Source organism: Ammospiza nelsoni, chromosome 21 (assembly GCF_027579445.1).
Source record: "Ammospiza nelsoni isolate bAmmNel1 chromosome 21, bAmmNel1.pri, whole genome shotgun sequence".
In the NCBI taxonomy this organism is placed as follows: domain Eukaryota; kingdom Metazoa; phylum Chordata; class Aves; order Passeriformes; family Passerellidae; genus Ammospiza; species Ammospiza nelsoni.
The window spans coordinates 10250802-10273487 of NC_080653.1; the positions used below are offsets into that span (position 1 = coordinate 10250802).

At 53.9% G+C, this 22686-nt stretch overlaps 1 protein-coding gene across 2 annotated transcripts; it reads left to right on the forward strand.

The window, feature by feature from the left end:
• Window positions 1-415: 415 nt before the first annotated feature.
• On the forward strand, window positions 416-7905 carry MRM1 (mitochondrial rRNA methyltransferase 1). 2 transcript variants are annotated; one of them, XM_059487043.1, is made up of 5 exons: window positions 416-1134; window positions 1845-1938; window positions 2431-2551; window positions 7123-7242; window positions 7389-7905. In XM_059487043.1, exons 1-5 carry the CDS (start codon window positions 479-481, stop codon window positions 7436-7438), a joined length of 1041 nt encoding a protein of 346 aa, XP_059343026.1. In that variant the 5' UTR covers window positions 416-478; the 3' UTR covers window positions 7439-7905. The 2 variants fall into 2 exon arrangements, with proteins under 2 accessions (XP_059343026.1, XP_059343025.1); XM_059487042.1 differs by having other exon boundaries at window positions 7152-7242.
• The last annotated feature ends 14781 nt before the right edge of the window (window positions 7906-22686 follow it).

Sequence of the window (22686 nt, forward strand, 5' to 3'; positions counted from 1 at the left end):
CGGGGCTCTGGGATGCTCCGTTCCCGGGCTGTTCCCGGTACCCGGGGTCACTGGCGTTCCCATTTCCCGTTCCCGGGGCTCTGGGATGCTCCGTTCCCGGGCTGTTCTCTGTACCCGGGGTGACCGGGGTTCTCCGTTCCCGGTACCCGGGGTCACTGGGGTTCTCCGTTCCCGTTCCCGGGGCTCTGGGATGCTCCGTTCCCGGGCTGTTCCCGGTACCCGGGGTCACTGGGGTTCTCCGTTCCCGGTACCCGGGGTCACTGGCGTTCCCATTTCCCGTTCCCGGGGCTCTGGGATGCTCCGCCCCCGGTATTCCCGCCGGCCGCCAGGGGGCGCTGCCGGCCGGGGCGTGCCAGGGCCGCCGGAACAGGAGCGGGGCCCGCGCGCGTGTCCGCGGCTCCGGTGCCCCGCCGGGATCCCCGCCCGGCCCCGTCCGTGCCCCGGCTGCGGAGCGGGGCTGGCTGTTTCCCCCCGCGCCATGGAGCGGGCGCTGCTGCCCCTCCTGTGCCCGCGGGCCCTGCGGCTGTGCCGGGCCCCGCTCCGGTTCCGCTCCAGCCGCGGGGCTGAGCAAGGAGCGCCCCGAGGCAGCGATCCCCCGGAGGCTTCGGGGGCCGGGCGGGGGTCGCGCACCGGGCGGGAGCTGTGGCGGGCACAGCAGGACTCGCCCCGGGCCGGCACGGGGAAGGGGCTGGGGCGAAAGGCGCCGCCGGCCCTGGAGAGAACCAAAGGCTCGGAGATCGTGTTCGGGGTGGCCCCGTGCTGGCTGGCGCTGGCCCGGGCGCGCAGGGCGCTGTTCCGGCTGTTCCTCAAGGAGCAGCGCGGCGGCCCCGGGCGGCCCCTGAGGGCCGAGCTCGCCCTGCAGGCCGCGGCCCGCGGGGTGCCCGTGCTGCACGTCCCGGGCCGGGCGCTGGACACGCTGTGCCGGGGCCGGCCCCACCAGGGAGTGTGCCTGGAGGCCGCCCCGCTGCCCTTCAGGAGCCTGCGGGACGCGGAGGAGAGAGATGGAGAGAGCGGGGAGCGGCAGCTGCTGTGGCTGGTGCTGGAGCACATCCAGGACCCCATGAACCTGGGGGCTCTGCTGCGCTCCGCGTACTTCCTGGGGGTGGACAGAGTGGTGGCGACACGCAGCAACAGGTACGGGACACAGAAACAGATAATGAGACACAGAAACAGATAACGGGCCACAGAAACAGATAAGGGACCACAGCAACAGGTACGGGCCACAGAAACAGGTAAGAGACACAGAAACAGATAATGAGACACAGAAACAGGTAACGAGATACAGAAACAGGTATGAGACACACAAACAGGTAACGAGACACAGAAACAGATAATGAGACACAGGAACAGGTACGGGACACAGAAACAACGGGACACAGCAACAGGTATGGGACACAGAAACAGATAATGAGATACAGAAACAGATGAGACACACAAACAGGTAACGAGACACACAAACAGGTGTGAGACACACAAACAGGTACAGGCCACAGAAAGTACAGGCTCCTCCAACCCCCTTTTCCTCCCCGACAGGTTTCCCGCCTGCATCACTCAGCTGTTGTTTAGGGAGATTAGGGAGATTTCTGGGGCTGATCTCCAGAGCAGGATTTGGGATGTTGCTGCTCCCCAGGCAGGCTGTGGGGTGTGGGATTCCAGGCTCTCCCTGGACTCTCCTTGTTTAACCCATTTTGTGTTTCTGTTGTCCCTCCTGTGACCCGTTTCCTGGGTGAATTCCTGAGCCCTCCTATTCTCTGTAGGAATACGCATCCGTGTAGTGAGCGGGATCTGAAAATTCATCTGCATTTCCTCTCGAGTGACACTTGTCCATTCTTTTCCCCTTGCAGCTGCCCCTTGACTCCCATAGTGAGCAAAGCCAGTGCTGGAACCATGGAGGTCTTTGATGTGTACAGCACAGATGATCTGCCGGCCTTTCTGAAGGTACAGTGAGACACTTTAATTTTTTTTTTTTTCTTTTTTTCAAGAAAACAAACACGGCAGGTTTGACATGCAGTGTCTGTGCTGGGACACCCCCAGCCCCACTCCAAGGGTAGGGGGAGAGGGTGGCTGTTTGTTCTGGGAGCTGGAGGTACCAGGATGATCCTGCAGCTCTGGGGATGCCGGGGTTTGTCTCCCTTCTCCTCGGGATGTGTGGCACAGCAGCATCCCGGGGCCCAGCACACGATGGCAGCATTGGGCAGCCTTTGGAGCAGGGAACAGAGGAGGAACCAGGGCTGGGGGGAGCTGCTGGGAATCTTTTCTCCCTATGCAGTGAGGTGTGAGAGGGAGCCCTTTGCAGGTAAAAATTGAAGGCATGCCAAAAGAAAAAACCCTAGACAGCTTAACTGAAAATGTGAAAAATAGAGTGCTTGCATACATGAGTTCTTTTTAAGCTTGAGTAATTGGCAGTTCTTGATTTCTTTCCTTTTCTAGGCTAAAAGTGCAGAAGGCTGGGAAGTGGTGGGAACAGCCAGCAGGCCTGAGGATGTGGAAGGTGTTCCTGTCATCAGCTGCTCGGAATTCCGGTGGGACAAACCCCTCATTGTGGTGATAGGTACTGCCATTCCCAGAGCTGGGGGCTGGGGGGAGGATGGGAACAACTCCAGGGGTTCTTACAGGTCTGGAAAAGAAAAGCTGAGAGGGAATCCTGGAATGGTGTGGCTGTGAATGAAGCAGGGGCTGGGAGGAACGGGGGGAGCTGAGGGGGCTCCCAGCAGGAGCAGTCTGTGGATGCTTTCGGAATTCAGCAGCTGAGCAGGGTCTGGGGGGCAGTTTTGGTGCCAGTCACAGGGTGGTGTTTGCTTTGTGTTCTGTGTTTTGATGTGTGCTGGAGCCCCAGGTGTGGATTTTCTGTGGTGGTGAGCCCCAAGAGGTGTTTGCTGTTCATGGACAGAGCTGCTCGGGGAGAGCTGTGCCACATTTCCCCTTAAAAACCAGGAATGTCTGGGCTGGGAAGAACCACCAGGGGCTGTTGCTGGGCATGGTGTGGGTGCAAAGCTGGGCATGGTGTGGGTGCAAAGCTGGGCATGGTGTGGGTACAAAGCTGGGCATGGTGTGGGTGCAAAGCTGGGCATGGTGTGGGTACAGAGCTGGGCATGGTGTGGGTGCAAAGCTGGGCATGGTCTGGGTGCAAAGCTGGGCATGGTGTGGGTACAGAGCTGGGCTTTGCAGCCACCCCTGAGAGCAGTCAGGGCACACCTGGGAGAGGGCAGGAGGTGCTGCCTGTGGGGCAGGAGCAGAGGAATCTCCTCCCTGTTGGAGCAGTGGCTGCCACTTCCCAGAGCACTGAGCCGGGCAATTCCTGCAGGGAGTTCTGCCCACTCTCACCTTCTGTAGGCACAGTCTGGGCTTGTGCAGCCTCCCAGAAGGTGAAGGGAAGGGGAGCAGCAGCTTTGTGGCAGCTGGAGAAGGAAATTCCCCCAGGAATGCAGCTCCAGGCACCTGTGTGTGGCCGTGCCATGCCCCCCACTGCTGGCACCTGGCACCTGGCACAGGAGCTGGCTGGAGCTTTCACACAGAGTCCTGCTGGCCAGGAGCCAGGGAGGGGCTGCAATCCTGCCCCGTGCTGGGGCCGCCTTGGCTCGGAGGATATTCCTTTAATTAAAATGTTTATTGAGCTCCTGGAAACACTGACAAGACAACGCTGCAAATCTGGCATCTCTACAAGATGTGTGGAGCTGTATTCCAGGGGGAGCAGGGGGGCTGGCAGCTCTGCTGATTGCCCACAAAGAAATGCATCCCACAAACGGCGCCAGCACCCGCACACAGGCAGGGCTGGGAGCGGCAGCGGCGTCGTTACCGTGAGTTATGAGAGATTTCTCCAGGAAAAAGCCCAAATATCCTTTTGTCAGGGGAGATTGGAGGCTGATTGGTAGATGCATGAGGAGAGCTCCCGGACCTTGCAGCAGTAATGATTTCAACTCTCTGCTGAGCACTAACTCTTGGCTGGAAAGAAAATTGAACATTACGGTCGCCTGGTGCTGGGCTGGTTGGGAGGAACGTCCTGGATGTGAATATGGAGCATTGCTGCAGCTGCAGGGAGCAGCAGAGATAATTCAGCCTGGGACTGAGCTCCCTGGCACCACACAGATTGTCCTGTAAGTTAAGCATTTGCAGGCTGCAGTTCCCCCTCCTGGCATCCTCTGCCTTGGCAGAGAGTGATTTGGACAGTCCAGCTTAATGCTGTCTGCACTGGAGTCATTGCTGGAGGCGACAGACAGCTCAAACTGGGAGCCTGGTGCACAAGGAACAGATTGGGAGCACTTAGATGGCTGAGTAAGAAGAGTTTCTGGGTAATTTGTTCTTCTTAGACCTTCAGTCTTTAGCTCGGGGTTTAAGGCTCTTCACAGAGCTGCTGGTTTTATGGAGATGTTAATTTTGTATATTTTTCTGCTGCTGGCTCTGAATTTCCTGCACTGGGAACTGCAATTGTGAGTGGTGTTAATTGTAAATGGGGCAGGAAATGTGTTTTGTGTTTTCTCCAAGCTCTGGTCTTTGAGCTCTGTCAGTGAGGGACGAAGCTGAGAGGTGAAAGTTAAAGATCTGAAGTGGGAAGTGTTTTGGTCACCAGTCTAAACGAGGATTTCATCTGATTCAGTCAATACTCCCCCCCTTGTGTCACACTGTGCAAGTCTTTTTGCCCTGAATTTATCTCTCCTGATTATTTTAAGCAGCTAGGGCCATAAAAAGCTTTGTAAAAGCTGGAGGCAAAATTGGTGCCTTTATTGGGAATTGTAAGACCCTTTTTAGGGACAGGAGAGGATTTCTGCAGGAGCCATTGCTGCTGTCCCAGTTGGAGAGTCCTGAGGGAGTATGGTTGGAGAGGCTCAGGAGGTAAGGTGTAAAACCTTTCCAGGACAGTATTTCTGGTTTTCTGAGCATCCCTGGAGTGGTGAGGAGACAGGCAGGGCCATGGGAGGCCTGGCTTTGATTGCTGGTGTCACCCTGGGACCTTGGGTGCGTCCTCCAGGCCTTGTGTGCTCTCCTGGCTGTTACAGCAGGAGGGAAGGATTGGTCAGGATGGGGTCTGGGGCTTCTGAGGGCTCACTGAGCCCAGCCACGGGGCTTTGGCCATGACTGGTTCCATCTGGGAAGGTGATGCAGGATGCACTACCCAGAGCATCCTCTTCTTACCCAAAGTGCAGCCCAGTAAAACATGAGGGGAAAAACCACCTGGGAGTGATGGCAGTCCCCATCCCTGTGTGCTCAGGGATAAAAACCCACCTGGGAGTGATGGCAGTTCCATCCCTGTGTGCTCAGGGGAATGATGGCAGTTCCATCCCTGTGTGCTCAGGGGGATGAGGGTGCCCTGGCAGTGCCACCCCACCCTGGTGTGAGGCTCAGCCAGGCAGGGCAGGGCTGCTGGAGGGGTGCCACATGCTGGGCCTGTTTGCCAGAGGTGTTTGGGATGAGCTGGCCATCCCTGCAGCCCTGCAGCTGCCTGTGCTGCTCTAAATAACAATGTGGAAGAATTCTTTGGGGAGCCAGGCAGGCTGGGAGGTCCAGGGCCCTCTGCATTTTCACCTGTCTGCACACAGCATTGTTTAAAGCCTCTCCCTTTCCATTTCCCTTTGTGACAGTGTGAGTCAAACAACTACTAATGACCTGGGATAGATTTCAACTCTGTTTCACCAGTGTATCAGCCCAAACACATCAGGGCTGCTGCCTGGTTTAACAACTAATCAATTGAAGCCTCTGCTTAAACTGTCTGCATGCACAAGCTGCACCCAGCCCATGGAGTGTGTGTGTGTGTGTGTGTGTGTGTGTGTGTGTGTGTGTGTGCGTGCTGGGAAGGCTGGAGCTGTCACTGGCAATAGGGATGTGGGGTTTGGTGTCCCTGGCAGTTGGGATGTGGGGTTTGGTGTCCCTGGCAATAGGGATGTGGGGTTTGCTGTCACTGGCAATAGGGATGTGGGGTTTGGTGTCTCTGGCAGTTGGGATGTGGGGTTTGGTGTCCCTGGCAATAGGGATGTGGGGTTTGCTGTCACTGGCAATAGGGATGTGGGGTTTGGTGTCTCTGGCAGTTGGGATGTGGGGTTTGGTGTCCCTGGCAATAGGGATGTGGGGTTTGGTGTCCCTGGCAATAGGGATGTGGGGTTTGGTGTCTCTGGCAATAGGGATGTGGGGTTTGCTCTCACTGGCAGTTGGGATGTGGGGTTTGCTGTCACTGGCAATAGGGATGTGGGGTTTGGTGTCACTGGCAATAGGGACGTGGGGTTTGGTGTCCCTGGCAATAGGGATGTGGGGTTTGCTGTCTCTGGCAGTTGGGATGTGGGGTTTGGTGTCTCTGGCAGTAGGGATGTGGGGTTTGGTGTCCCTGGCAATAGGGATGTGGGGTTTGCTGTCTCTGGCAGTTGGGATGTGGGGTTTGCTGGGGCAGAGCTGGCCTGTGCCCCCTTGGCTGCCCTGTCCCTGTGCCCACGGGGAGCTCTCTGCTGGCACTCTGCTCCTGTGGGATCTCTGTGCAGATTGGTGCATGGATATTCCTCAAAACCACTTCAGATGCTGGGGAACAGATCCAGGGATTTAGCTGTACTGAGAAGGGCCTGACAAAGGAGGAATGAGGAGGAGGACTCCATTGATATCAGAAGGCTAAATAATTACTTTATTATACTGTATTATTCTATACATCTAAACTGAATCTGCCAAGCACTCAGCCCTGCACACACTGCACTGATCTTGTGACTGTCAGCCAACAGTCCTGACACACAAACACACACACCTGGCCCTGACAGGCCAAGGAACCAAAGCCCCATCACTGTGGGTAAACAATCTCCACGTTGCATTCTACTGTGGCACAAACACAGGCACAGCAAATGAGATAAGAACTGTGTTTTCTTTCTCTGATGTTCAGAGATTGTGAAACCCAGCAATGTTCTTGGGAAGAATTGTGCCTTGCTTTTCTCTTTGAAATGTGGGGTGACACTGGGAGGGCAGGGAGGAAGGCAGGGAGGAGGGCAGGGAGGAAGGTGCCAGGCTCCCTCTGGGGCTCAGCTGCTGTGTGGAGCTGCTGAGGTGGCTGAGCTTGGGGAGAGTGTCACACACAGAGAACTGTGACAGGAACTGCAGTGGGCAGGGGAAGGGAGGTGCTGGGGCTGAGCTGAGCAGTGTGTGTGTGTCCTGCAGGCAGTGAAGGGGAGGGCATTTCCCTGCAGACCCAGCTGCAGTGCCAGCAGATGTTGGCCATCCCCCCTGGCAGGGCGCTGCACCCCGGCATCGACTCCCTCAACGTCTCTGTGGCTGCAGGTGAGAGCAGTTCTGAGCACCAGGTACCAACCCCTCAGCTTCTGCACTTAACATCCAGGCCCACCGAATGGTTTTCTTGTGGTCTGGAAAAAAAAAATCCCTTAATATTTATTTTATAATATTTATTTATATTTGTTTTCCTACAGGTATCCTCCTGCACTCCATCTGCAGCCAGAAACGGAGGCATGGAGATTGAAATCCTCTTTATTTGTGGAGGAAGCTGCTCAGTGTGGGTATGGAAATGCTCTTCCCAGGGTCTTCACCATCACTGTGACTTCCAGGGAGAGCCCAGAGCCCTGAGCTGCATTTTGGCTGCTGCAGAAGCCACCAGACAGATCCCTGATGTTGTGGGTAACAGCTGGGAGGAGCAGCTGAGGGAAGGCAGGCAGGTCTGGGAGCAGGAGAACACCCAGGGGTGGCTCCAGCACCTGTGCCCTGCGGACTTTGTGCATCCCTTGGACTGTGGGGACGGTTTGGGCTGTGGGTGAAGGAGCCCTGTGCCCTCCCCAGCTGTGCCTGGGAGCCTCTGGAGCTGGATTTTCTGTGTTTGGTTGTAAACCAGGTGTGCAGCCCTGCCAAGGGCTGGCAAACGTCTGGAGCGGGGGGGAAATGGAGCCCGTGGAAATAAAGCTTTTGTAAAGATTGGTTGTAGACTCAAATTAATCCATTTTGTGTCGTGTAAATGCAGAGTGTGATTGGTCCTTCAGGTGGGAAGAGGGATCTGGAGCTCGGTGCCTTCTCGGGAAGTTTCCTTTCCAAGCTGGACTGATCCTCCTGGGGCTGAGGTGCCCCAGGACCAGTGTCCTGCTGGTGGCTTCATTTGCAGCTCTCCTGCTTGAAAATCCAGGCTGGCTAAATTATTGAGAGCCAAAAGAATGTTATCACTTAGCACCTTAATTATTTTATTTAGCTACCATGGCCCTCTGCATAGGATTCCTCATTAACACTTAATTTACAGTGCCCTTTAGGGATAATTTCAAACAATTCCGTTCAGCCTGCCCCCTCCCCACTTCCAAATGAATAAGTAAATCACTCTGAGTGACTAATTAGGACTTTTTTTTTGAGCTAAATGAAGTCTGTAAGCCCTGGTCTGGGGGTGTGGGGGTGTTTTCTGTGTCCCTGGTGGCACTGGGAACACTGCAGGTGTCTGGGATGGGGGACAGGAGCTCCAGGGCTCCCTTCTGTGGCTGTGAGGGAGAGGAGGGTGCCTGGGGTGTGTCCTGAGGAAAGGACAAATCCCAAACCCCTCTGAAGTGACCCCATCATCCAAACAGGGCTGTGTGACCAAACCCACAGGGAGCAGGAGAGCCCTGAGCTGGCGCCTTGTGGCTGAGAGCTGGTGCAGTTTGGGGGCTGAATTTGCCTTTTTTTGGTTTAAAGCTGAGAGGGAAAGGCTGCAGGCCCAGAGGAGCTGCTCAGCAGCCCAGGGTGCCCCAGCAGAGGGGGCCCGTGGCTCAGATTTGCTCATTTCCAGAGCAGAGATTCCAGGATCCAGCACTGGGCTGGCTGAATCCTTCCTCTGGAGCAGCAGGGATCAGGGTGAAGCCATTTCTCCAGCCCTCACCTGCAGCTAAGTGCATTCATTTCCCGTCTCACAGGAGCTGCTGTTTCTCCCGTTTTGTTTCTCTATTTTAGGTTTGTCCCCGCAGTGGGGAGGCACTCCTGGCTCTGTGTGCCTGGGGAAGCTGGGCTCTGTCAGGCTGTGCCTGGCCATCTGCTCAGCCCCTCCAACCAGGAGGCAGCTGGGGAGCCCTGCAGCAGCTCCTTTGCTCCTGCAAGGCTCCCAAAACCCTTTGGGACCTCTGTGTGCACTGGAGTGGGAGGAGAAGCTCCTGCTTGGCCACCTCCATCTCCTCTCTCCTGTGAATTCCCACTCCTGCATCCATGGAACTCCTTGCTTTGGCACTGGGGCAGCAGACAGGGCTTTTGGGGGTTGCTTGAGCTTGAATTTCAGGATTTGAGAGCATAACTCGGGCTGCAGCTCAGACTTTGCTGCTTGTGAGGGCACTGAGTCCCCCTCTGGATGGCTCTGCTGTTCCCTCTGACCCCATTTCCCTCTCTGGTGAGTTTTAGCCCCATTTTCCCCACCTGCAGTGCCTTTTGGATGGAGCTGATGCTTTGTCCTCCTGTCCCAGCCCCATCCTGAGGCTCTGAGGATCTCAGGGACCTCTGCTCTCTCCCACCTTTGGTGCTGGAGCTCTGTGCTGTGCCATTTGCCCCGATCTAATAAATGCAATCCATTAATTGGATCATTGCCTGCTTCTCCAGTTAATTTCCTGGATATTTTTAAATGTTAAAATGTAGTTTTTATAGTCTTTCATTATTTTTAGCCCTAAGCTTGAGTATAATCGTCCCTGTAATGTAACTGTAAAAAACTCCCAGCTTTATATCATAAAGGGGGGCATTAATTGTCATTTCTTGTGTACATCAGCAAGATCAAAACACGTTTCCTGATTACTTCTGTTTGTACATAGAGTCTCTTTGATATTTAGATATGAATAAAGTGCGTGTGTGTAATTTGAAAGTCAATTCTTCCCTCCCTGCTGCTTGTCATGGATTCCTTTCAGAGGCTTATTTACCAAATTAATTTTAAAATTTACTAATTGCCCTTCCAGAATGATTTCTCAATAATCAAAGTGTCTCTAAGCACAGTGGCAAAATATTTGTCCTGGATTCACAGGATGAGTTCAGCACCAGCACTGCCTTATCTCAGCCAGGGGAAACACAAATCTTCCATTTCCCAAAATCCAGCCTCGGGAGTCTGGCTGGGAGAGCAGCTCAGCTCCTGCCCCACGTTTGCCTTTTGTGCTCAGGGTGTCCCCACCACTGGAGAAATCCCATTCCACCCCATCCAACACCTGGAGAGATCCCATTCCCCCCAATACAACTGGAGAGATCCCATTCCACCTCATCCAACACCTGGAGAGATCCCATTCCCCCCAGTCCAACTGGAGAGATCCCATTCCCCCCAATCCAGCTAGAGAGATCCCATTCCACCCAATACAACTGGAGAAATCCCATTCCCCCCAGTCCAGCTGGAGAAATCCCATTCCCCCAGTTCAGCGCTGGGTCCCAGTGATGTTTTGGAGGCTGGAATGGCTCCAGGACAGGGAACAAACGCCTTTCCCTCTGCAAAGGCCAGGCTGGTGGCAGGGGATGGGAATGCTGCTGAGGATGGGAATGCTTCAGGAGCTGGGATTGCTGCCCACGGGGCACCCCCAGAACGCACAGCCCTGATCCCGTTTGTGAATGCAATCAACCTCGAGGTCTTGTTCCTTCCACAGGTGCAATTAACATCACCATCTGCTAATCCGTGATTAACGATGTTTACAAATAGGCTGCAGCACGGGAAAGTGGGCTGGCACTCTTTGGGGCTTTTTTCCCTTTATTTTTTTCCATGGATTGCCCCATGGAATGTTCCCCCCACCCCTCCATTAATTCCCAGACATTTTGCATTTCCCTTATTTAAAAGTGCTGTTAAAACTCCAAACCAGCTGCAGGAATGAAGGGTTCACATCAGAAGGTCAGTGCTGCTAAATGGGATTTAATTGCACGGGGGTTGAGGTACAAACTGATGAATCTGAATAATAAAACTTTGTGGGGAGCAACATATGGTGCAGTTTAAGGTAAATTTTTATCGATCATCCCACAAGTGATGTGTTAAAGGGATGGCAGCCTTTGCTTTGGGTTTGATATCGACATGGAGTTTTAATAATGGCACACAGGAATATTGTGGAGGGGTTTGTAGTTTAAAATAATAATAAAGATAGAGAGTGTTTTCTATAACTGCCTTCTTGTCTAGCAGAGAGGAATACATTACAAGGCTGCTGTGTGTCCTCCAGATCTAGGTGACATGTAATTGCTCAGTAATTGGTAGAACCATGTAAAAGCCATGGTATTTGCCAGCAAACCCTCCTAAGTTACCATGAAATTGGAGTGTGATATTTATTCTGTACAAAACTGCCTGCCCAAACGTGCGTGGGATCTGGTGGTCAGTGCAGGGGAGTTCCTGCAGGATCCTTTAACCTCCCTGGGCCTCAGGGGTATCCACCCTGAATAATCCTGAGTGGTTTGGGTTGGGAAGGGAGCTCAGAGCTCATCTCATCCCATCTCCCGCTATTATTATTATTATTATTATTATTATTATTATTATTATTATTATTATTATTATTATTATTATTATTATCCTCTAATTATTACAGCTGTGTCAAGGCTCAGCTCAACATGATGGGAGCTGGAAGTTCTCATGCTTTCAGTGGGCAGGGAGCAGTAATTACACGTGAGGTTGGTCAGAGGTAAGAAGCTCAGTTTGATTACGCCAAGGAGTCACATTGCTATCAGCTGTGTGATATGGGGAACGTTTAAATGAGGGCCATCTTCTGCTAGGAAATGACAGAAGTAACAGGTATCCATAGTTAATGAGCCTAGCAGTTCTAGCTCTTGGAGGTCAGATTTATCAACTTTAGAATTACCAATATAACCAATAATATATAATATAAAAACTTATATAATCAATATAATTTTGGTGTTTCTGGCTGGGAGTTGGACATGAGTGATAATCGTATGGTCAATATTTATCAGGAGTAACATTATCAAACCCTTTTAGGAAAGGAACTCCAAGTGGACAGGTTGGAAAAGGTTTGTCAGGGCTTGTGTCAGACAGACAGATGGTATGGGAGCCTGCAGACCTGGCTAAAGCAACCCAGGCGTTCGTCTTTGGTTGATTTACAGGTAAAGCTTCTGTTTGTGCTGTTTGAGCTGTAAGAGCCCTTTCCATTTTTTCTCCTAGAGTTTTTCCAAGTTCATTTGCCTGGACAGTTGCCACTTGCTGTGGACTCCCAATTTTGTTAGAGGCATCCATCATTTCAGGCACTGCGGGTTTTTCTTTCCCTATGGCTTTGATAACTCTTTTACATTCTGCATTGGCATTATTCTCAATAATATCCCTTATCATTATTGGGTGAGCTATATCGTCGCCACATTGTCCTTCTGCTGCTTGGATTACCTGGGTCTCAGCTGAGTCTGTGAGAATTATACTAGCAAGATTTTTACTTGGTGTGTGTGTATGTCCTTCCAGGGTTCTTTTCAGCAGTTGCTTAAAATATGGGAAGCAGATCCCACTGTCCCTTATTGCTTTTCACAATTTTATCTCATGAGGTGGGATAGCCACCCGTGTTGTAGGAACACCGGCTTGCTGGCTGAATAGCACAGGCATAGCTAGAGGATTTATTCTTCTTTGCAAATCTGCCTCTGACTTCATGCCAGTCTCTTAGTCGAAAATTATCAAAAGATTTTTGTGAGTTTTCTAATTTGGGATTAATCCTGGCGAATTTTCAGGGTTTAGTGTCTCTTTTTGGGTCGAGAAATCTCTCCCAAACCCTGTGGGGACTCTGGAGCTGTTTGGGAACAGTTCTTTTTCGAAATGCTTTTGTGTTGGGATCAAAGGGTTGGCATTTGCAGGGGCAAAACAACTCTCTGTCTGTGCTGTATTTATGAAAGCAGCTGTCACATTCCAGCCTCCCCCTCCTCGTTGCACGGTTTGTGTGCGTGGATGCGGCTGTGCGGACGAATCGTGACACAAAGTAGTCCCGCTCGGTGCTAGGAGTGCGGAAGGCGAAAACGCGGAGGGATCTCAGATATCGGTTGTGCAGCGCGCGCTGCGGAGGGATCTCTCCGTGATGTGCCCGGCTCCTCAAGTTCCGGCAGAGAGAGAGCCGCGGAAGGATACATGCAAGTCGCTGCAGTTTTCGCCTGCTGTGGTGCCGTGTACGGACCCGGTGGCGGCGGAAGCGGCGTGCCAGGGCACGGGCATTTCGGCTGTGGCCGGGCAGCGGCATGCAGCGGCTCGGAACCGGGACCGGGCTGTGCCAAAGCTGCGGCCAAAGCAGTGGGGCTGGCGGCGGCGGCGGGGCCGTGGAGATAGAAGTGCGCATGCGTGCGGCTGATCCCGGCAGCAGCGCCGTGGTTGGATGAGGCGGCGCGGAGTGATAATGGTGCGGCGGTTGTAGCGACTGCGCATGCGTCGGTTGCGTCACTGTGGCAGCGCGTGGCGGGCGCGTGGCGGGCGGGAGGCGGCGGAGCCGCGGCAACGGGAACGGGAACGGGGCTGCGGCCGCGGAAGGGAGCGACGGGACGGCCATGGCTGCGGGAGGCGGCGGAGCCGCGGGAACGGGGCTGCGGCCGCGGAAGGGAGCGACGGGACGGCCATGGCTGCGGGAGGCGGCGGAGCCGCGCCATGCAGCAGCTCTGAAGCGGGGGCCGCGCTGGGGAAGGCGCGGCTCGGCCCGCCATGCAGCCGCGGCGGCAGGAGCGGGAAAGCGACCACGGGCGGCGGCGGGGTGGCCGCGGGGGCGGGAGGCGGGAGGAGCGGCGTGGAGGCGGCGGGAGGCTGCCGCGGGGGCAGCGTGGCGGGCTATGGTGGGCTGGGGTGGCTGCCGGCCAGGCGGGCAGGGGCGGCAGGCACGGGAGGCTGGGCTGGAGCGGCGCCGGCACGGGAGGGGCCGCAGCCACCGGTGCGGACGCCGCGCCGCCGGCACGGGGGGGCTGGGCGGGCTGGGGCGCCCCGGTCCCAGCGCAAGCGGTGCCGTGCCGGGAGCGGGGGATCGCGCCGAAACGGCGGCAGGGACAGGGTTAACCATGGGCGTCTGCCCTGCCGCGGGGCCCGTGGGCGGCTCGGGGTGCGCTGCGGGCGCTTGAACGCCGGGGGGGGGGGGGGGGGGGGGCGGCAGTGTGCACAGAGGGCGCTGGGGGCGCAGCGCGGCCGCGCTCGGCACCGCAGAGCCGGAGCCGCCCGGGGCTCCAGAGACGCGGCAGTGACGGGTCTCGGGCCAGCCCCGGCCCCGCTGTGCCGGCAAAGGGGGCGAGGGCGACTGTGGGGGGACGGCAGGAGCGGCCGCACTCGCGGGGAGGGGGGGGCATGGCCGCAGTGATGCCGGTGGGCGGGCTCCGAGAGGCGGGGTGGGGGGCGGGGCCCACGGTAGCCTGGACGGCGGGGACCAACAGTGCTGCCTTATGCCACACTTTATGACAGTGCTGCTTTACGGCGCCTTTTACGTCAAGCTTTACGACAGTCGCGCTTTACGGCAGCCTTTACGACAGCGCTGCTTTACGGCGCAATTTACGGCAGTGCTGCTTTACGGCACCTTTTACGACAGCTGCACTTTACGACAGCGTTTACGACAGTGCTGCTTTACGGCTCGCTTTACGACAGCCGTGCTTTACGGCAGCTTTTACGACAGTGCTGCTTTACGGCAGCTTTTACGACAGTGCTGCTTTACGGCAGCTTTTACGACAGTCGTGCTTTACGGCACCGTTTACGACAGTCGTGCTTTACGGCAGTTTTTACGACAGTGCTGCTTTACGGCAGCTTTTACGACAGTCGTGCTTTACGGCACCTTTTACGACAGTGCTGCTTTACGGCGCACTTTACGACAGTCGCGCTTTACGGCAGCGTTTTACGGCAGTCGTGCTTTACGGCAGCTTTTACGACAGTGCTGCTTTACGACTCGCTTTACGACAGTCGCGCTTTACGGCAGCTTTTACGACAGTGCTGCTTTACGGCAGCTTTTACGACAGCGCTGCTTTACGGCAGCTTTTACGACAGTGCTGCTTTACGGCAGCTTTTACGACAGTGCTGCTTTACGGCAGCTTTTACGACAGTGCTGCTTTACGGCAGCTTTTACGACAGTGCTGCTTTACGGCAGCGTTTACGACAGTCGCGCTTTACGGCAGCGTTTACGACAGTCGCGCTTTACGGCAGCTTTTACGACAGTGCTGCTTTACGGCAGCGTTTTACGACAGTCGTGCTTTACGGCAGCGTTTACGACAGTCGTGCTTTACGGCAGCGTTTACGACAGTCGTGCTTTACGGCAGCGTTTACGACAGTGCTGCTTTACGGCAGCTTTTACGACAGCGCTGCTTTACGGCAGCTTTTACGACAGTGCTGCTTTACGGCAGCGTTTACGACAGTCGCGCTTTACGGCAGCTTTTACGACAGTGCTGCTTTACGGCAGCGTTTACGACAGTGCTGCTTTACGGCAGCTTTTACGACAGTCGTGCTTTACGGCAGCGTTTACGACAGTCGTGCTTTACAGCGCACTTTACGACAGTGCTGCTTTACGGCAGCGTTTACGACAGTCGCGCTTTACGGCAGCGTTTTACGACAGCGCTGCTTTACGGCTCGCTTTACGACAGCCGTGCTTTACGGCAGCTTTTACGACAGTGCTGCTTTACGGCTCGCTTCACGACAGTGCTGCTTTACGGCAGCTTTTGCGACAGTGCTGCTTTACGGCAGCGTTTACGACAGTCGCGCTTTACGGCAGCTTTTACGACAGCGCTGCTTTACGGCAGCGTTTTACGACAGCGCTGCTTTACGGCAGCGTTTTACGACAGTGCTGCTTTACGGCAGCTTTTACGACAGTCGCGCTTTACGGCAGCGTTTACGACAGTCGTGCTTTACGGCAGCTTTTACGACAGTGCTGCTTTACGGCAGCGTTTACGACAGTGCTGCTTTACAGCAGCGTTTACGACAGTGCTGCTTTACGGCAGCTTTTACGACAGCGCTGCTTTACGGCAGGTTTTACGACAGCGCTGCTTTACGGCAGCGTTTTACGACAGTCGCGCTTTACGGCAGCTTTTACGACAGTGCTGCTTTATGGCGCCTTTTACGTCAATTGCACTTTATGGCACTTTGTTTTATGGAAATTTTATGGCACTTTACAGCACTTCCTGGTTTTCATTTTTTTTTCCATGTTTTTTTAAATTTAGTATTTTTTAAAGTTTAAGTTTTTTAATTTAATTTTAATTTTTAATTTTTCTTTATTTAAAGCTTATTATTTTTTTTTTTTTGGTGCTGCCCAGACCAGCTCAAGCTGGTGCTTGTGGTGGTGTTTGAGGGTCCCCAGGGCAATGGAAGAGATGAGAATCTTGACTTCACCTTTCAGAAGGTTGATTTATTATGTTATGATCTCTATTATATTAAAAGAAAATGAGATATTAGAAGTATACTAAAAGAGCAAGGAGACATCAGAAAGCTGGAAAGGAATGAATAACAAAAACCTGGGGCTGCTCACAGCCCCGACACAGCTGGACCATGATTGGTCATCAAGTAGAAACAATGCACAGGAGACCAATCCAAGCTGCCCCTGTTGCTGAACCATCTCCAGCCCACACTCCACAGCCAGCAGATTGTTATTGGTTCCGTTTCTGTTCTGGAGAGCCTTTGGGCCTCACTTGGAGGAGCCTCCTCAGGAATTTTTCCCTGCCAGGTCAGGGATAGCTTCTTGGCACTTCTTTCAGCAGAGCAGCAGTGATTGCTTCACCCCTGATCAGGAGTTTTACCCTTTGAAACTGTAACAAAGTGCTGGGAATTGATGGGAAGCTAAACCTGGCTGGTTTAGGAGCTGAGCAGTGATGTGCCTATCCCCTGGGTGCACCCTGTCCCCCAGCAGAGCACACGGCAAGATTTGGGACTGACAGTCACCCTTTTCCCCAGGGATCCTTCTTGGCACCTCAGCTCCATCCCAGGGCAGCATTTTGGGGTGAATTGAGCAGTTTTCATCCCTGCTCCAAGCTCTGGCAGAGCCTCATCGCTGCCTGTGAGCATGGAGCCGGTTGGTGCCACAAACCCACCTCGGGGTGGGCACCTGACAGCCCAGGGAGGCCAGGAGGTGGGAACAGGTAAGGAAAAGGGGGATGCAGGAGTGGCTGAATTCCCTAGCAGGATAAGGAGGTGCTGGTGCTGCCTCCCAGCTTTGCCAGCTGTCATTAGCACCTCCCAGCCGGGCACAGCTCATTCCTGCTGCATCCCAACCTTCTGCTGGATATTGCATCCGTGCCTAATATGCATTTTTATATAAACAAGGGTGCTAAATGGCCTTTCACTTCCCTCTGTAATGTCTTTTTTAATGGAAGGTCCTGAATTAAGAACATATATATATATGACTGGAAGAATTTTCTAAGTGATATTGAAAAGCTATTGTAGGGTAGGATTTCTCCTTGCAAAATTATTTTAATGAGGTTCCAGTTTATTTTCTGGCTGTATTTTACTTATTTAATCCTCCAGAGGGGCTTTTCAGAGGCAGCATCTCATTTTCAATGCAACTATTCTTAACATTAGGGAAAACTACCTTTCTGAAATGCATGAAGGGGAAAAAAAACCCCAACCAGAGGAAGATGTACGAGATAAGAATAAACTTGAAAAGCTTTGAGGTGGTTTATGGCTTCTCTGGAAAGAATAACAGTTCATGTATTTTTGTTATGGTGTGGTTTAATGATGCTTGCAGAAAAAAGATAAGGTAGGAATGGAAATATAAAATTAAAGCAGCAAAGTGAATGTGATTATTTTAGTTACCAGTATTACCTGGGGAAAACGCTCGGGGGGGTTTTATCTAGACTAAGTATTTGCTTTTCTGAGAAGAAAGGGCCCTCTGCATCTCCTGGCACGAGGCTGGGGAGGGGAATTCTCCTGTGGTCCAGAGGGAGGATGCGGATGGAGGGAGCCCTGGCTGTGCCAGCGCTGGTGTCCTGGCAATGGGATTGGCACGGGGCTGTGCCAGGGGTGGGGAGGAGATGGCCCCAAAAGGGAATAGGGAATTCCCAGCCTCCCCCTGTGCCTTGTGGCACTGAGCAGGGTGGGGAGTGGGGTGTGTGCACCCAGCATGGGGGATCCTGGATCCTTCACTGGGATCTGGGAATGGCTGATTCTCATGGGAGCCATCATCCCCATGTCCCCATATCCCTATGTCCCCATATCCCTGTATCCCCATCCTCATATCCCCAGGTCCCCATATCCATATCCCCATCCCCATGTCCCTATATCTCCATATTCTCATCCCCACAACCCCACATCCCTATCCCCATCCCATTCCCATATCCCCATCCCCATATCCCCATCCATCCCAGGCTGTGGGGGCACACCCAGAGCCCCCAGCCCAGGAGTTTTTGACTTCCCTGGGCAGCTCCAAGGTTCCCAGTCTGGGCTGGTGCAGTTTGAGGAGGGATCACCAGGATCAGCCAAATGTGAGTCCCCTCTGGCACACCAGGCTCCCAAACACCCCCCTCCAGCCCCTGGCTCATGAAAGGCAAACCTGAGCTGAACCTGATGTGTGGCCTTCAGCCTCCCTGGGTAGTTAATTTTTCAATTTCTTCCAAGGATGTGGAAGACCAAGAAGTTTGTTTATAATTAAAATACTTGGAGATTTATACTTTAATTCAAATAGCTGAAAAGAAGCAGTTTCTATGTAGGTTTCTTCACTATCAGAATCTAAACCAGATTATTATGTAAATTTTCTCAATCCTAAATTCATTACAATATTCAATTTCAGGAAATGCTCTTGACCATCTGCTGCTGCTCCAAGAAATGAGTCTTGGAGATTGTTTGCTACCAGAAATGCTGTAGGTATTTAGGGTAGATGGGAGGGTAAGGGCAGTGCTCTGATTTCTGAGCCTGGTTATTTAACCTGGAGTGCCGAGGCCACAGCTGGGCTGGGAAGGAGCAGCAGCTTCTGCTGTGGCCCTGTCCTGGTGTCACCCCTCCCCAGCCATCCTCAGCAGAGGCTTCCAGTCCTCCTCTGGCTCCTGGGGAGGCAGCCTGGATTAATTCCAGGAGGGGACACAGTCCCAAGCTAGGGAAGGTACGGATTGGATATTAGGAAGAAATTTTTCACTGAAAGAATAATGAAGGTTTCACCACAGGGCTGGTGTGTCCCCCCAGCAGCACACAGGAAGGGAATGTGGGTGTGGATGGACAGGACAGGGACCTTCAGCAGTGCTTGGATGGATGTTGGAACATGGACTGGGATGGAGAGGGGTTTTCTTCCTGTTCTTCATTCATGGACAAGCTGGAACTGGTGCTTGCTCATCTGGAGCTGTCCCAGCATTCCAACCCCAGCCCCCAGTAATCCACTGATTCCCCTCCTTCAGGGGAATTTTAACTCCTGTCCTCTGCTGCTGGGTAGATCCTTGAGCTGGGAATGACGTGAGACAGAGGGAAAGGAACAGAGGGAAAGGAACGGCCCTGTCCTGCCCCTTCCCCAGCTGAAAACCACTGCAGAATTCCAGCAAAGCATTAAAAAGGTACCAATTTGCATTCAAATGATGCTCCTGCTGAGGGGCTGGGTTTGATGGGATGCAGGGCACTGTGTGGGCACCTTGTGCCCTCTCCCTTCCCTTTCCCCCCTCTCTGAGCCCCAGCAGCTCCTGTGCCCAAGGGTTTGGGGACAGGGACCCCATGGACATCCCTTGGAGTGCCCAGCATGGCATCCCTGCAGCCAGCAGGGCCTGGCTGCCCTGGAATGTCCCAGAGGAGGGTGGGGGACACTCAGGGACAGGGCCAGGCTGGCCTTTGTGTGCCTGTGCCAAGCAGATGTGAACAAACCCGAGTTCGATTTCCGAGAGCGCCTGGGGAGCGTCGCTGACTAATTATGGCAAACAGAGGATGAGCTCCCCTCCTCTTGCATTTTTTGATAAACATTGTCTCCTCTCCACAGCTGAGTATTTAATTAGTGTTGATTGTTGTTCCCGTGTTCAATAAGCACTCATCAGGAGGGGGGTGTCCGCTGGGGCCGCGTGGCCTGGAGCACAGCGCAGCCCAGGGTGTTCATAATTAAGGATGCAATTTATTTCAGCAAGTCATGTGTACAGCACCCTGTGTTTTAGGTTAATTTTCAAGGTTAAAGGGGAAAAAAAAAAAGCCAAAACAACTTCAGAAGGCCAGGAGAGACGGCTGGAAAGTCAACAGTGAAAACTGCAGGGAGGGATGTACATAGAAATAAATCTGTTTATAAATAAATCTGTTTATAAATAAATCTTTTAAAATCTGAGGCACCCAAAGCTCTGTGTGTGCTTGTGAATGCCCCCAAGGGGCCCTGCAGACCCCTGGGTGCTTCCCAGCCTCTTCCCTTTCAGACTGGGCTTGTTCCCAAGCTTTGGCTGGAAAATGGGACGTGGAGCTGGATTCTCCAGCTGTGGGAAGGTTCCTCAGGAAACAGGTGCAGTAACAACATAAAACAACATAAAAGCTGCTTTTGCTCCTGCTGCTGGCTGTGGGAAGGGCTGAGGTTCACCACCAGTGTGGCTTTATTCCTTTATTCCATCCCTGCCTCAGCTTTGGCTGTGTTTTACCAAGGAATAACAAGGAGTGTCCCTGGAGCATCCCAGTTGGCTTTTCCCCTTCCCCTCCTCTGGGTGTTTTCAGTGCCAGCCCTGCTGTGGGCAGAGCTGTTGGCCACATCAGCTGGCTGGGTGAAAAACACTGCAGAATTCCTGCAGGAAACCACTGCAGGAGGCAGCAGAGGGTGGGCAGGGGGCTGTGGTGGGCACTGGGGGCTGGGAGCAGCCTCAGTTTGAGTCTGGTCCTGGCTGGGCTGGGGGCTCAGGGGGCACAGCAGGCCCTGGCTGGGCTGGGCAGCATCAGCTGTGTCAGGAGAGGAGCTCCAGGCTCGCTGGTGCCAGCAGGGAATGGCTCAGGATCGACCATTCCCCAGGGTTTGCTGCCCCTGAGCTTCCCTGGCATGGGTCCTGGGTGTCCCCAGCCCTGGGGCCAGCTCTGCCGGGTGGCACAGGGTCCTGTGTGAGCTGTGGGCAGCAGCTGAAGGGTTAAAGGGATGCAGAGGCACAGGTCACTCCCTGCAGCTCTCTCTGTCCATCGATATATTGAATATCTGCTAATCTGGATCAGTGGCACTGGGGAGGACCTGGGGACAGCCACAGCCCCCCTGTGCCTGGGGACAGTCACAGCTCCCTGTGCTGGCCCTGCTGGGGCAGGGGAGGGCTCAGGGGCTGCCTGGGCAGGGCTGTCCCTGGGGAGGGGGACATGGGGACAATCTCCTCACCCTCGTCCTTCCCCAGGCACAATCTGACCCAGTGCCTGCACCCCACGCTCCCAATCATCATCAGCTGTGACGGCCAGGAAAAGAAACCCCAAAAGGGAGAAAATCCCAAAGATTGCTCCATCCCTTCCTTCTGAGGGGGACCTCGAGGCCGTGTCCTGGGCATGAGGTGCCACCCACACCTGTCCCCAGTGCCACCAGTGCCAGGGGAACATCCCACACCCCCAGCCCTTTGGAGCACCCACCCAAGAAAGGGCAGATTTATTGCAGAGGAGATGTATTTGGGCTCATGGCAGTTCAGTTGTGTTAATTATGAAAATCTAAAGATAATCTATATTTAATGTCAAATTTTTCTCAAATTTGCTAAAGAAGGAGGAGAATATATGCACATGATGACATTTAAATGAAGAACAAGGTGCAATTAAACTCCGAAACGTACAGTAGACTAATTGGGGAGAGGATGACAAATATAGTTATCATCAGCAACTAATTAGGGCCCTGCTTTAGCTCTCCCTGCTTGATTAATCTTGACTAGGTGTTAATAAGTTCCCTGGGCCTGGCCAGCAGTTGGGGCCAGGCTGTTTGTGGCTGCAGCCCTGGCCTGGAGGGATGTTGGACCATGAGGGGTGTTGGTTAAAAGGGTTGGATTTATTTTTGGAGGAGGATCAGAGCACATTTGGGCAGTGGAATTGTCCCCACGGAGCCTGGGAGTGCAGAGAGAGGAGGAGGAAGAGGAGGAGGAGCATCCACAGCCACGTCCCCTGTCTCCCAGATTTCCACTCTTATCTTTCTGCATGGAAAGGTAGGAATAGCAGTGAAATGTAAGAATAACAGTGAAATGTTCCTGCTGTACTCCACATCCAGGGCTGCCTCTAAAGGGTGACCTGGCATGGGAGGCAGATAAATAAATAAATCCCTGCTGGGCTCAGAGCATCCTCCTGCCAGCCACAGTAACACACCTTGTGTGCTATCCCCCCGGGACAAAGGGGGCTCCAGCCCCAACCCCTAAATGAGGCTTGTCCTTGTTTTCACCAGTGCTGGAGTTTGGTTTGATGACATCAGAGAGGTTTTTAAATTTGCTGCTGGCCGTGAATGGCTCTGGGGTTTCACTGCCATGAGGATGCTGAGGGTGGGCATTGAGCAGAAACCAGGAGGCAAACAGGGAAAATCTGGGCACAAAACTCCATTTTTGGGGTGGGTTTGCAGCTTGTGCAGCTTTCCTGGAGAGGTGAGGCCACACAGAGCCCTGGGGGAAGGTGATGGGGGAAAATCCCCCCAGCTTGACCATGTGGGGATGGCATTCACAGCCACCCTACAACCATCTCACCACTGTCCTGCAGATGTCCTAAACCCGCCAGAACCCAACCCCAGGTGCTGCTCCTGCTCCTGGAGCTCCATTCCCACCCGGAGTATCCCCAGAGGGTGCAGTGCCATGGGAGGGGACAGTGCCATGGGAGGGGACAGTGCCATTGGTGAGGACAGTGCCATGGGAGGGAACAGTGCCATGGGGAGGGGACAGTGCAGTGCCATGGGAGGGGACAGTGCCATGGGCGGGGACAGTGCCATGGGGAGGGGACAGTGCAGTGCCATGGGAGGGGACAGTGCCATTGGTGAG

Coding starts and splice junctions, on each gene's coding strand:
- MRM1 (XM_059487042.1), top strand. CDS start 479: ATGGAGCGGGCGCTGCTGCCCCTCCTGTGCCCGCGGGCCCTGCGGCTG. Junction 1,135..1,844: donor GTGGCGACACGCAGCAACAG/GTACGGGACACA, acceptor TTCCCCTTGCAG/CTGCCCCTTGACTCCCATAG. Junction 7,243..7,388: donor CAACGTCTCTGTGGCTGCAG/GTGAGAGCAGTT, acceptor GTTTTCCTACAG/GTATCCTCCTGCACTCCATC.